The following is a 14654-nucleotide window of genomic DNA, read 5'->3' on the forward strand; positions in this document are numbered from 1 at the left end:
TATAACGGGACATGGATCAGAAATGTTGGAATTCCCGAAACAGTTTATTGGATTATTCTTATATATATTCTTATAGCATGACTACTAAATAATTGTGTAGAACACGACAATGGGCAGGAGGAATGTACATTTATCGCTAAAAGTTACAGAGAATTGACTTAATACATATACATATACATAGCCCTCAATCTTTCATTCTCATATTTCGGTGTGTTCTGCAGTCTGAACCGTTTTCTTGTCTGGTCTCCACATGTCATGCGTACGCTGTGCTTTTGATGTATTTAAACCCTTCACTTCGACTGACAATTGTTTAAGCTTCGATGCCATGTTCCGCTACACACTACTTGCAGGCATCCTTGTGAGTAGCGTTCACTTCGGTTTGATTATAGTGTTCCTACACATCTTTTATTTTAATCCTATGGTTAACTCAGGAACTACTGTTATACGACTTACTTCTCCTAATTTATTACCAGTCTATTACTAACAGCTTGCCCTGTTCATAGAAACTTTATACATAACTGTGATTTTCCAGTTTATCGTGTGATTTGGTTCCAGTATGTTTGTATATAAACCTGCATGTGCTTGAAATATAATTTAATCATTGGTCAAATCTAGGATACTAGGCTACGGAAGAAATAGTAGACAAAGGATAGGGGAAATTATAATTCGAGATCCGATTGAGCAACATAACACATTATATCGATTAGCGTCTCAAGACATAACACTTAAAGTTTACTCAAAGTTTCAGCACACTTTATCACTGATTATTCGCAACCATATCAGCTGATAGGTTCATAGTTGTTGATATCAATGGTTTTTTTCTCAAAACAAACTTTCGTTGACAGAAATTTATCATTCATTCATTTTTCTTCGCGTATGTATTGGTCCATTTTTTCAGGTTGAAAATCTTCAATTTTTAGCTGAAGAACAAAGTTTATTGGTAATGTGGTCACCTCCGATTTACTCTTATTCATCGGGACTTTCTCGTACTCCTCTTAGTAATGGTCGATATAACAACAGGATTTTGAATACTCCATTAAGAGGTAACAAAGATCACCGAACAGATATATCACACTATATAGTTGCTTGGGGTAAAATGCATCCTGGACCAGATTCTGTAGAATGCCGAAAAACAGACAAGTTATTCCATACAGAAATTAGGTATGGTATACTGTTCACTGTATGTTTCGTTTGCATTTGTATGTGTTTGCGTGTGCAAACATGAACAGATATTTGGTTTGTCTTAGACCAATACTATGATTCAAATTCTGTTCAGAAGTTATACCTAAAATTACTGAATTAAGTGTTGACAGTGTTTGATTAAATCGTGTGAGGAGTTAAATTTTAGCATACACATTTTATTTCTTTGTCAAAAGAGTATGTTAAGATGTATTACAACGGATACAAATTACATTTTCAGGTCAATTACATAGGGATTATGGTATTCAACTTAATCAGTTTGGCCAGCAAAGTAGTATCATTATCTCTCACACGACTAAGGTGTTGCTCAATGCCCTGAGCACACAATAATTATCACAAACTGTTCGAAATTTATGAAAATCTAAGTAGCAGTTACGCTTCAGTTGTAAGTGTTTAGATGTCCTCGTTCTAAGTTTTGGGAACTAAAATTAATCAGTCTCTTTTGGCATACGTGTGTCCTGAGCCAGTTGGCTTGTTAATACCACCAATCACAAGCTTCTTTGTTCCCCAAGTGAGCGGCTATCTGGGGTTGGTAGTAAGTGGATAACGCACTGGTGAAGAGTACTGGGTTTGAGTCCCTCAGTGATCAACGCTAGGACGAAGCTACACTCAGCTTGTGAGTCCCAAATAGCATGAAACATCCTTCCTGGATTCCATTTCTAGCTACTATCTAACTTTGTCCAAAATAGTTACATTTGTTTTTATCATAATGCATTCGAGTTTGGAACATGGCATCTAAAGGTTCTTAGCTAAAAAAGTGCCTCTTTTCAGTGTATTACCTAGCACCAACATTTATAGACTACATAGATTTGTTTATTTTAGATTGTTTTCTAGACTCTCTTAAATTTTCTGTTCAGCTTACTGTTAAACCAGTCACTTTCGCTTATATTGACGCAAGCTTTGTTATTATTGTGGGGTTGCTAGAATGACTTATAAAATGAACTTATCGGCATCCATACATTCTATACTGTTCCGTATTACTTAGTTCCTCCAATAATTTAAGTTTTCCTGTCATGTCGAGAAAAACCATACTCAGAAAGAGAGTACTTTACATTAGATGGATAAACAGACGGACAATTTTCCACAAATATCTTTCAACTTGTAAATAATACTGTTCATTCTAACCATAGGGTACTTGGTTACTTAATAGATAGTGAATATCATGTGGATATAAGGAAGAAAGAATCATTTTGAGTAGTCTACTGTATTCTATTTCAAGTTTGTTTCATGAGGTGATGGTGGAGATACGTCCCTTTTAAATAACGCAACCGCAAGCATTATATTGTTGTTTTTAAATGTATAATTACTTTTTATATTTTATGACTTCATTTATTTTTTTTTCAAATTTTTTAAACATTAATGTAGAACAAGATACTACTTATTTTATTAAAGTAGTTGTAGTCGGTAAAAATCATGAGATGAAAGAAGCTTTTATATCAGCTAGGACAAAGCCAAGTTCTTGTAAGTGGTTTAATTTTCTTCAAATACGTCATGTTGTTTATAATCTGATTTCTTTTTTATTGTTCTAGTCTCCATAGTCGTTTTTTCTGTGTTTTGTCCATAGGATTAAATCACAACTATATTGTGCGAGTATGGATGGAGGTTGTTGGGATTGTTGGGTTCATTTAAGGTCACGACGAATCGATCTTAGTTAGATATTCATTAGAAACCAATGAACACTGGAGAGCTGTTTTATCCTAGTATGAGGCCCCTAAGTGTCATTGGTCGCCCATGATCCTGCAACCAGGGATCGAACCCAGGACCTTCGACCTCGTTTATGTATTTTTTGTGTGCTGACACTAACATTTTTGTTAGGATCTCACGGGTATTGCTTCATAGGAGTTTTAGAAGCCAGATGATGGTCGTGGATATTTCTCCCAATCTGTATACTCCACGAAGTCTTCTTGAAATTTAACAATCTATCGAACTCTGATTTGATAATTAATTACTCGTTTACTTGATTTATTACGTTTCCTGAAGTCTTCCGATTTTAAAGGTTACCAATAAACTCATAAATGAGCATGTTTTCTATGCATAAATGAATCTTCAAGTAAAGTTTCTGTTCATGTGTTAGGCCTTTTTTTTCGGAGATCAAGTCTAGGACTATTAGGGAAATGTAGAAAGTGACTAAGAAGTTAGTGTTAAGCATTCGTGTAACAGATAAATCAACTGGGTAAATTCTAATTCTATGTTATTAATTCATGTTGAATCGTTTGTTATGCTGTTGGCGATGTACACTGTTGATTTAAGTTCAGTGCATTCTGACCTCACTAGATCCTCCAGTTGTGATGTTGATCCGTCATAAATTCAACATAAACACACTAGAATCAAAGGACTTATCACAACTAAACAGCAATCAATTTAAAAGTAGATGGATTGTGGCTAGCAATGGATTTCAAGTTATGTGTTCCATCTTATTTAAGATACTCGTCAGTTGCATATACCTAGACTCCTGTGTTATTATTTTTATCTTACTGGGAATCGAACACAATATCTTTCGCTTCAGTTATCAAATAAATTATTCACTGAGATACTGAGTCCAAATAACTACTAACTTATTCAACAAGTATCATTTTTACATCATCATTAGTAATGATTTGAGTTATTCTTTTATTGAGAATTAATTGCTTAATGTATATTTTTTTAAAAATTATGAATAGCTAGTGAACACTTGCCAATCCCCTTGAATCTACATGTTTCTTCATCTGACTCTAATTGGGCAATATTAACATGGGATAAAACAGAATGTGCCCAACAGTCACACGAGAATAATAATAATCATCATAACAATAATGCTGAATATGATGAGAACAGGAGAACTAGTATAAGGAGTCAATCAAATCAATTAAAAACATCATCTATCAATGATTGCTTAAATAATAATAATAAACATGTCATTAAATTTTATCAAGTTGCTTATCAAATAATTGGCTATTCATCAAATCTAACTAGAATTAAAAATTTCAATAATGATGATGATGATGTAGATAAGACGAAGAAGAAGAAGAAGGAGAATGATGATGATTCTGATGTACACTTAACAAGTAAGCATACCTTTCTATATATATATAATTTATGGTTTATGGTATAGTGAGCTAATCAGAAGTAACCAAATGAGAAGGTCATTTGATGACAATCACAAATGATCCGAATGACAATTGTATATCATTGGCTAGCAAATGACATAGGCACCGAAATTCTGATTAGGAGAATTTCTGACTCTCAAGAGAATGTTCATCGTAGCAACTATGCGATAAGTGGTCACCAACTGTCCCACGTTTAATAATGATCCAAAGAATAAATAATCTCATTTAGTCAATTCCATGTGCGTTTATCAACTAACCTGTTCATGTGGAGTCAGGTATCCAAAAGAACTCAAAAACACTACATAGCTTTGCTAAAAAGAGGCAAAAATGGTTGAATAATGAAAACTATAAGTGAACATCTTGTGAACACAAGTCATTTGATCAAAATGAACCCTGAGTCCAGTCATCTACAGGGTCAGCATAAAGTTGCCAAAAACAGTTATCTTCTGTCTTCCCAGCATTCCCGAACACTTGCTATACTTAAAACAATCCTTTATATATTCGTACTAATGTACAGCTTAAGTAAATGATTTCACGGAAGAGTAAATTCTCTTCACTTGTTCTACACTTGGAAAAACCAAAATTATGTGTGCAAAAGGAAATTGTACAATTTATTCTTCTACCATGGTCCTGATCTTCCGTATTTTATTTCCTTATCTCACAACCATCTTTTCCCCCCTTCTATCTTCTTCCCTATAGACCTGTTATTTTCAACTGATTTGTTTGTATTTCTATGATCCCCCTTGCTAAAGTTTATCTCGATTTCAACATTTTATTTTAGAAAAATTACCCTTCTCTTTGCAGTCATAGTTTGTCCAAGCTCTCAACAACAAAATTATTATTAGTTTCCTTAGCAAAGAATCCATAGTTTCTACGCCTTTATTTATTTATTTAATTATCTCACCTTGCTGTTACCATATTTAGCTCCCAAAAGAATTTTCATTATCACTTTTACTGTAATTATTATCATCCTGAAAAATAGGCATATATTTTTGACTGCACAGCTTTGAAAATGAATCTACCACGAAGAGAACTCTTCGCTGAACTGATTTTATTTTATGTCTCAGTAAGTATATTCTGTTTATTTAATTCATTACTTGACTTAGAGCCATACTGTAAGCATGAAGGCTAGTTATACTACTGGATTTTTTTTAAACGCAATGCGGTTTAAGTTTGAGACTTAATGACTGGAAGTTGAACTCCTTTTGCACTGATCGATTATTTGATTAACTTTGATGGTCGAATGAGAACCATTGTTTTGTACAATACTGATACATGGTACGCTACGTTCTAACCCGTTAACTGACTGCTAAAGCGGGAACACAAGAGTGGGCGAGGAAATGTATTGGGCTACCGAATGTAATACACAAATACTCATATATATATATATATATATATATATATATATATATATATATATCACCCTAATCCTTAGGAAATTGACCCATTTCTTAGCCAATGAAATGCACTTGTCGTTTGTGTCACTTACTTAGTCCAAATCCTTATCCCCGGTTTGTCTTCTATCAAAATCTGTAGTGAAAAATCAACTTCATCTCATAAATTATTATTTATTCCATTAACGTTCCTTGTTGTTTATTTTGATATTATCTTACATATTTTCTCTCAATCGCCCCCTCCCACCGACTAATACTTTTTTCTTGCTTTCAAGATGGAAATCGTCGACAAGATCTACTTACGCCATCACCGCCTTCTCTTGATAGAACACAACATATGATCAGTGTAACTGAGAATTGGGCTAAATTAGAAAATTTACAATTTGGTCGATTATATTCTGTAGTTGTTCGAGCTGTTGGTGAAAAGAAATCATTGGAGAATTCTCATTTTTCTCCCATTAATAATGATAATAAAAATAATAATCATGATCAGGGACAAGAGTTGAATAATATTCTGTATAGTGAATGGAGTTTAGAGCAGATTATTGAGACACCAGAAAAAAGTTAGTGTTATCCATACATTTCTATTATAAGTCATTCTTTTGTTTCCTGGAAACGACGATAGAATGACATTTTGTTTGTGTTACTTATGTGAGATTATGTGATAATATTCTGTGTTTTGATTGACTGAAGTCGTTTGAGATATTTGTTGTATGTATTGTCAACCACCACGTATCTTATTGCGTAGTACTTGTTGAGATGGTATTAAGTTAGAAGAAACCTAATTGTGGCAAAACTAAGAAATAGAGTCAATCCATAAAGCGATTGACTGTTGATCTGAGCTATGCTTATGAATACCTATTGGGGTCCTCGTGATAGTTGTGATGATGAATAAATGGAGACGTCGGATTATATGATCCATCATCGATCACCATAACAAAAATCCATTCACCTTTTGTCTTCACTTAGATCTTAAATATATTCATTCTTCTCGAATCATATTCTCTATACTTAATACATATTACAACTGTCCATTATTGTTTCCTGATTTTCAATAGTTCACTATCAGGTGAAATCAATTTGTCAGGAAAGTTACTTCGTAGTGTCTGTGTTTTTTATGTTAATCATTCTGTCAGTTATTTATCTATATCTCACTAAGATCAAACCATCGATTCATATAAATTAACTCAATTCATTTCTTCTCTCAAGTAGTTGATAATATCTCAGCCAAATCCTATTAAAAACAGGTATAACTATGTTGCATCGAGAGCTTAGAGTGACGACCGATCGAAATTAAGCTGGATCATGTTCAATATTAGCCGCGAATTTAAAATACTTTTACGGACAACTTTTTGTCGGAAGCGGTTATTTTGATTGAACTTTGTATTTTTAGAAGATTGAATGATGATTTTCATGTATAATAAAGTGTTAAGGTCAATATGTTCTGTTCAGGAATATTAGGATTAGAAGCAGTCTTTCAGGAGTACTAGGGTTCAAGGTGATGCTGAGCAAGGAGTTCGAGTTTAGCCGGGTTACTACGATTCTACGATTTACAGCCTAATTGATCGATACTTAGCCTTTATACATTCGTTGTTCATATTGAAATTCTTTATCCTCTGTAATTTTATCACTTACTGTATTTAAGAGCTCTTACAGAAAATTTGCCTTCTGATTAATATTTTTATTGTTGAACCTCGAAATCATCCTTAAAAAATCTCTTAGGGTCGTCTGTATTAGTAGAGTTTTACTAAAACAGTTTCCAAAACGATATATAACCAATTGTTTTCTATTTTTTCCTGGGGTTGGTGGGCGATTTTTCAGGGCCTGGTGATTCTCCACGTGATATTTCCTTAATTGGCCTTAGTGTTGGGGTTGGTGGAGGCGCTGTTGGACCCTCTTCCCCCTCTTCCTCATCGTCATCCATAGGAGAACAGTTACAAAAATCACCAGTCAGTATACAAATCAGTTGGCAACCACCTATTCATCCAAATGGACCTTTAACCGGTTATCTACTTTATTACACGACAAATCATAGTTTACCTTTAATGAAATGGTCGAAACGACATTTACCACCGGATAGTTTGAATACTGTTATATCTGGACTTGTACGTAATGCTATTTATGCATTTTGTTTAAAAGCTACTAATTCGTTTGGTGATGGTCCAATTTCATCAGTGAAATTTTATCGTACACCAGATGGTAAGTGTAATTTCATTTTATATACCGATAAGTCATGTTCACATTTATGTTTAGTAAGGATTTGTGTGATGTTACCCGGTTGCCTTGATGCTCATGATTGGATTTTGATCGATCTTCTACAGGATATATGCGATTTATCCATTTTGTTGCAGTTTTCTTTTGAATAGATGCGTTTTGGCTAGTGCTGGAATGTATGGCACACACGTTGTATCCTATTTGTGACTGGTCAGGTGGATGAATCTCCATCCGAGTATTGATTTTCACACTTGGATTTGAACCCTCAGTACTCACAGCTTCTAATACCAACGCACTACTCACTGAACAACAGTTTAGTCTCCTGTTTTTTATTGCTTGCTACAATATATCTCCATCCTAATTATTCATTTTTCCTGCTTGATGAAAAAGAAAGTAGAATAAAGATATATGGTTTAAAAATCATTACTGAGGGAAATTTATGTAATGTTTTTTTCTCCTCTCCTCTAACTTTTGGTTGTTCTGACTTCTAATTTGCTAACTTTTCCAAGGTTATGTTTGTTGATATACAAGCAAAGCTATTCTATCACATAATTGACTTTTAATGTTGAATTTTTTTTTCAAGTTCCTGACTCCACTCACTTTCTCTGTATGATCGCATTGTGTCGCATATTAGTCGTCCTGTATGTCTGTTGCATTTAATTTATAAAAATGAGAGAATGCACTAATTCCCCTGTCTCTTTCTCTTAACAAAATCATAATAATCTAAGGATAAACGTCAAAGAATATCAGATAGTTTTACAATTGTAGATGACTTTACATTACAACTAACCATCTTAGCTGAGAAAATATTGAACCAAAGATAACACTGAGATGATGTTTCTTTGTAAGTTGGAACTCTTCATCAATAAATGTATTCATGATCTCATATAAATTCCAGCTCAGTACTTCTAAATCATTAGACCACTAAGTTTGAAATTAATGGCCAATATTTCATGATGATCATTCGGTTGTATTATTGTAAAAAATTCCTTCACTCGTAGTATAGTCAAACACACTAATGAATATATGATTACTTTCATAGTTGAAATCAGTCAATTGAAGCTAAACCACCATTGAAAACTTAGAAGCACTGGATGACTGTTTCGTTTTACTGTGGGACTCCTCAGTAGTGCGCGTCCACGATCCCACAGGCGAGATTCACATCCAGGACCTACCAGTCTCGCACCAGAGCACTTAACCACTGGACAACTGAGCCGGCATCCGATGGTTCTGGGTTCGAATCTCGCAAGGCGGTATCGTGGACGCGCACTACTGAGGAGTCTCATAATAGGACAAAATGGCCGTCCAGTGTTTCCAGGTTTTCCATGGTGATCTAGCTTGAATTGACTCATGATTTCAACTATGAAAATACTGAAATCTCCACAAAACATCTTCTGATTATATGATTAATCTTTAGTTTAAAGGTTTAAAGAGATATGTTTAATTTGTTAATGATTGTTATCACTGATGTTAACTAAAAAAGTCACTAAAAATTGGGGAGTATTGAACAGTTTGAGTTTCATTATCAAGTATTTACTGATGTACTCAGCTTTGTTTCACAATTTATTCATAAGAAAATAATGGGTACTATTCGCTTCCCTAAATCTGAAGTAAATGAAACCGGACTCAAATGCAGGACTGAGTGGTTGATATTTAATTGCTGTAATCAACTCGACCCCCCCATTTTGCATAGTTATTTATCCAAGTTTGATTATGTTCTATTTTGTCTCTTTTTTTCATGTCAAGTTTATGATCAAGGCGGTGGTGTTTTAACATTTGCCGATCATGATTCAATGAAATCTGTAAATCCAATTAATTCATTAAAACATGATATCATAAATAATGATAAAATTGTCAATTATCCAGCAGATTTAATATTTGTTAAACAACCTACAACATTATTAGATAATGGGAAACAATATCATGGTAGTAGTAGTAGTGGTAGTGGTAATTCTACAGTTCTATATACTCCTATAAAAAGTTCCTGGTTAATTTTTGGAATTATGATTGGATTTTCAATAATGATTCTTATAATTATTGTCATTTCATTATTTTATCGAAAGCATCGTCGTAATTTTGATCCATTAATGAAGTAAGTTTCGTATGTTTTTTTTTGTTATTCATTGAATTTTGTGATTTTCTCTTATAAATGTATGGTGTTTGTTTTTAAATCGATCTCAAATAATGTTATTGGAGGGCGGAAATTTGTCACTTCTCGGCTGTTTATACTGTCGAAGGATATTTCTTCGCAAGCGCTTTTCCGAAAGGAAATCGAATTAGGGTGGCCTTTACAATTCGGAAATGTGACCGTAGTGCTCAGTCATCATATACTGAGGATTAGACAAGTACGGGCTTTTCGATAGTAGTTCTGTAGTGTGGTCTACTTATATCCATATAAGTAGTATATGGCGATGGTCAGACATAGAATGTATTTTGGCAGAAGAACAATAAGGAAAGAACTGAAATGAAGCGCAATTTGTGGGAAAATTCTTGAACAATAAAATCAGAGAAGACGGACAGATATTTGTAGAAGGAACAGTGAAGATTGAGACAATTGGTTGTTAATTTGCAAATTATCTGTTCATTGTATGGTTATCAGAGTTTAGTGAGATATTCTGTAATTTGTGCCTAAATACATTTGATTGTCCCCAACCGGTGTTCTGTTCACTACAGTTCTTGATGTGATAGCTCTTCACTTTTCAGGCTTCACTACTGGCGACTGAAACTTTAGGGTTAAACCGAGGCGTGTTATTTTTAGACTCGACCCTTTTCTTTCGTTGTGAGAAGGCTAGAAGAAAAAACTTCCGCCACAGTCCTGCACATTCAATAGTTTGCCGTTCTTACTTTTAAATTCTAAGCTTGTTATTTCCTTAGTCTTACCGTTCTTTAAATGATGTATATGGCATTATAAGACAGAGAAACGAATGTTTTAACTAATAGAACTCGATTGTCATATCGAAATATGGAAGCCAGAGCGTCATGTCAATGTAAGAACTACTATTGAGTTTTTAAATGGTTTGTGTGAAGCGAAGTGAATGTGAAAATATCGTCTCTTGCCAATTACTATATATGTATATGTGTATGTGTGACGGAATTGCTTACAACATGTTTACATTTGTTGCGTGAATATTATTATCTTCACTTTGATTTATTTTCCATCATCATTTTCGTTTGATATGACTTATTGGACAATAAAATCGTACGATTTTCAATTGTTAGGTCATAGGTTCAGACTTTTCAGTCCTGTTTAATTATTGTATCTCAAGAGTTCCTCTATAAAATTTGGTGAATATAGGATGATTACTTATTGAGTTACTTAATTTGTCATATTTTTCAGAAGTTTCCAAAGTCTAACGTTTATCAATAAATAAACTTGTTTCCCCTTTACATAATATTATAACTTAGAGTAAAACTTTTACTCAAATTTCTCGTTTTTTTTCACTGTCCCAGTTCATATGTAGAAGTAGTTAGGAGATAAAAACAAACGGCTGGAGTTTAATAACAAGCGTTCAAACAGATTTTTTTCACAGTTGATTTTTTTTTTCAGTCATTAAGTTAGCGATTCAAATCACAGTCCACTTCGGTTTTAGCGACTGGATTAAATATCATTGATCTTTGTATAAACAGTGTAACTGAAAACTGAAGACATGAAGCTATTCTGAATTATTGAATTACGTTATTACCGAGCCATAAATTACTTTGGTTATTTTGTTCTTATGGATTAAATAACCGTGATGTCATAATTAAAAAGTTGTAATAAGTGTGACCTTGGATACAGTGGTATTTGCTGCTCCCCGTCAATCTGGAAACTACTGAGTAATGTCTCAATGTAACACTGGATGGTACGTGTTGAAATGTGCCTTACTGATGAGTCCCAACTAAATTGAAACGTAAATCCAGTGAATCCTTCCTATCTGTTTCAACCACTTAACAAAAAACAAAGTATTCAGAAAGTTATCTAGCACAATTTCCTGTCCTTTAGCCTCATGGCCTCATCACAACTTGGTCGATAGAATTTAACTAGGGGTTAAACGTTGATTCTTCATATGTGACAGTCATTTATCGAGAAAACGGTAGTATATTATCTCCTCTATCACTCCGCTTAAATATTTTAATTTTTTTCAATTATATTCTTTTTGTATGTACATGTTTGTGGCTTTTATTATTGGCACCAATTCAGCTCATAAGGTTTAGTATTAAAAACTACATCTTGATTGAAAGTGAATAACAGAAAAAGTAGAAGCTTTAGATAATTAGTTCAAATTACACCGTTACCATAGCTACGGGAATCGGCTTTTATTTCAATCTACTTTCTGTATAACATATTTATTTGTTCACCGTATTTTTGACCGTCATATTACTTAATATTTTTTCTGAGGTAGGTAAACGCCAAATCATGATAATGATGACAATGATGAAGTACGACACACAAAAGTATACTTACTTTTCCGACAAATGTTTTGTTTTTTTTCCCGTCAAATTTACCATTTTATATTTGCATTAACGATCACAGTATTGATAGTCATAATATTAATGACAGTAATAATAGTAGTATGTTTTATCAGTAATATATACTTAATTAATGATTTACTACTGTCTGTTATTAATTCATATATACATATATATTTGAAGTCATAAACTTGGACAAAATTTAACTCGTTTACCTGATGGGGATAATTTAAACGAGACTAATAATAATAATACCACTACTCTTAATAACAATAACAGTTGGAGTCGTCACATAAACACCCAGAATAATTCAATTTCTTCGCAATATTTTGGAAAGAAACGTAAAGGCCTCACAAAATCTTCATTTGGTGGAGTTGGTGCAAATGCAGGTACGACAGCGGGTAATCAAGATGTAGCCTTGTTAATGAGCAATGGTGAAGCACTGTTAGCTTCGGATAACATGGATTGTAGTGGTGTTGTTGTTGATGGTTTACAACAACCATCGTCTAATTTATTAGTTAGTGGTGTTTTAGTAACTATGCCGAATGTGTTGACAACATCAATGAATTTATCGTCAGCTACTGTTGGCGTCGGTGCTTCTAATGGAAGTGGTGTTGTTGGCGCTGGACAAATTTCATCAGCTGGAATTACACCAAATCAAGGTGTTTTATATCACAATCAGAACAATATGAGTAAGTTGGTTTCAATGTTGTTTTGTTTACAAAATGAATTATTTTGATATTGATATTGTTTCCTCAGTCATATAGTGCTAACAAAAGTGAAACTAACTGTTTGTTGAGTTTATGAAGTGATTGATTCGTTTAGGTTTGAGCGACCTACGTCACATGCGATCCAAGTTGGCAAATATCAACCCAGTTCTTCTCAGACACTAACCTATCAAAGTTGATGATACTTCGTAGATAATCGGAGTAGTCGACTCGCCCAACTACTTCACTCTTTATGACCTATCTGGGCGATGATACAAGCCATGAAGTTGTTCTACTTCCCATCATCATTATTCATTTTATTCTGTATCGATTTCTCGTCGTACAACAAGATAATTGGGATGACACAGAATATTATTACCTTGTATATTTTCGTTTACATTATACTTGCTGTTACAGCACAACCCAGTCAATTCAATAATATACTGAAATTACCTAAGATAGTCAAATGGATAATTTTACTTACAAGGACCACACTGATTTCAACTGAATAATTTGTGTAGGACTTCATGTATTCCTCTAATAGATGAAGGTTTGATGATGTGAAGTAATTAATATAGATAATTCAGTGAGTTTATTTTTGGTTGGGATTATAGTAAAATAATAGAAGATAAATCTGCTTGCAGTCCTCTTCTGATTGACCACTTAGAAAGATGATACAAGAAGCTTGTCAAGCAATAGACGTTAGTATTTCTGATGATTTATGTCGTTGAACAGAAAAGGTTATTGGCTAGGGAGAGGAAGAGAGACATAAAGTAAACGCGTAATAAGTGCGGACTCTATAATTCAGTGACCCAGTAAATCTGGAAACGTAAAGAGGTTTCATTTATTCCAGTATTCCGTTTTGAATGACTACAATGATTGCAAACTTGTTTTGTTAACTTCCGAACCTTTAAAATATTATACATCATCTATGTATGAATATAGATACTGGTTCATCTTCATGGGATCGTGATTCTGACTCGTTACAATTCGCTTCTGTATCACAAGAACGTACAGTTGATAGTAGTCAGTCGCCTAATAATATAACCACTAGTGGTCATGGACAAATGACTCCAACAAATGGTGGTAGTGCTGGAAGTACAAATTCAGCCCATGGTAGCATTGGTACACCGACAAGAATAATACCTAATTTAGCCTATCATCAAGTACATGGTTTTCCGGTAAGTTGTGTGTTAATTTTGTATAATTTCCTTCGTGTTAAGTTCATTTTTTTTTAAAAATTTAATATAGACTCTCTTGTATGACAACTATGACATTCCATGTAATTACATTTTTATTAAGGCCTTTGAAATTCATTTCGAATTACTTCGATTTAAGTCACTGAGTAGCATCGATAGCGTTCACGTATAGTGATTGTCTGGAAGTTATTCATACGAATGTTTGCGTAGTTGTCGAGCTGATAATGTTAATTTTCTAGCAAACTTAGATAGATTTCGCCTTTAGATGAGTAGACGCTAATGAGAATTGTTTTCAGAAATTATATAAGTTTATCTTTCATAGTTGAAATCATGAGTCAAATTGAAGCTGACCACCAAACCATGAACCACCCTTAAGTGCCGTGCGGGCCCGTGCGGTAGTCTTCT

The 14654-nt window shown here is 33.7% G+C and overlaps 1 protein-coding gene across 1 annotated transcript in view; it reads left to right on the top strand.

The window, feature by feature from the left end:
• Positions 1-14654, top strand: part of Smp_165740 (putative cell adhesion molecule) — a gene marked incomplete at its 5' end in the record, with an annotated part of 47552 nt that overhangs the window by 21330 nt on the left and 11568 nt on the right. The window contains 7 exons of the mRNA XM_018798637.1: positions 899-1043; positions 2566-2661; positions 5956-6243; positions 7607-7879; positions 9641-9986; positions 12527-13035; positions 13996-14231. Coding sequence (XP_018653559.1) covers positions 899-1043; positions 2566-2661; positions 5956-6243; positions 7607-7879; positions 9641-9986; positions 12527-13035; positions 13996-14231 — 1893 coding nt within the window. The remainder of the gene's footprint in view (positions 1-898; positions 1044-2565; positions 2662-5955; positions 6244-7606; positions 7880-9640; positions 9987-12526; positions 13036-13995; positions 14232-14654) is intronic.

This window comes from Schistosoma mansoni, chromosome 7 (genome assembly GCF_000237925.1).
Source record: "Schistosoma mansoni strain Puerto Rico chromosome 7, complete genome".
Classification (NCBI taxonomy): domain Eukaryota; kingdom Metazoa; phylum Platyhelminthes; class Trematoda; order Strigeidida; family Schistosomatidae; genus Schistosoma; species Schistosoma mansoni.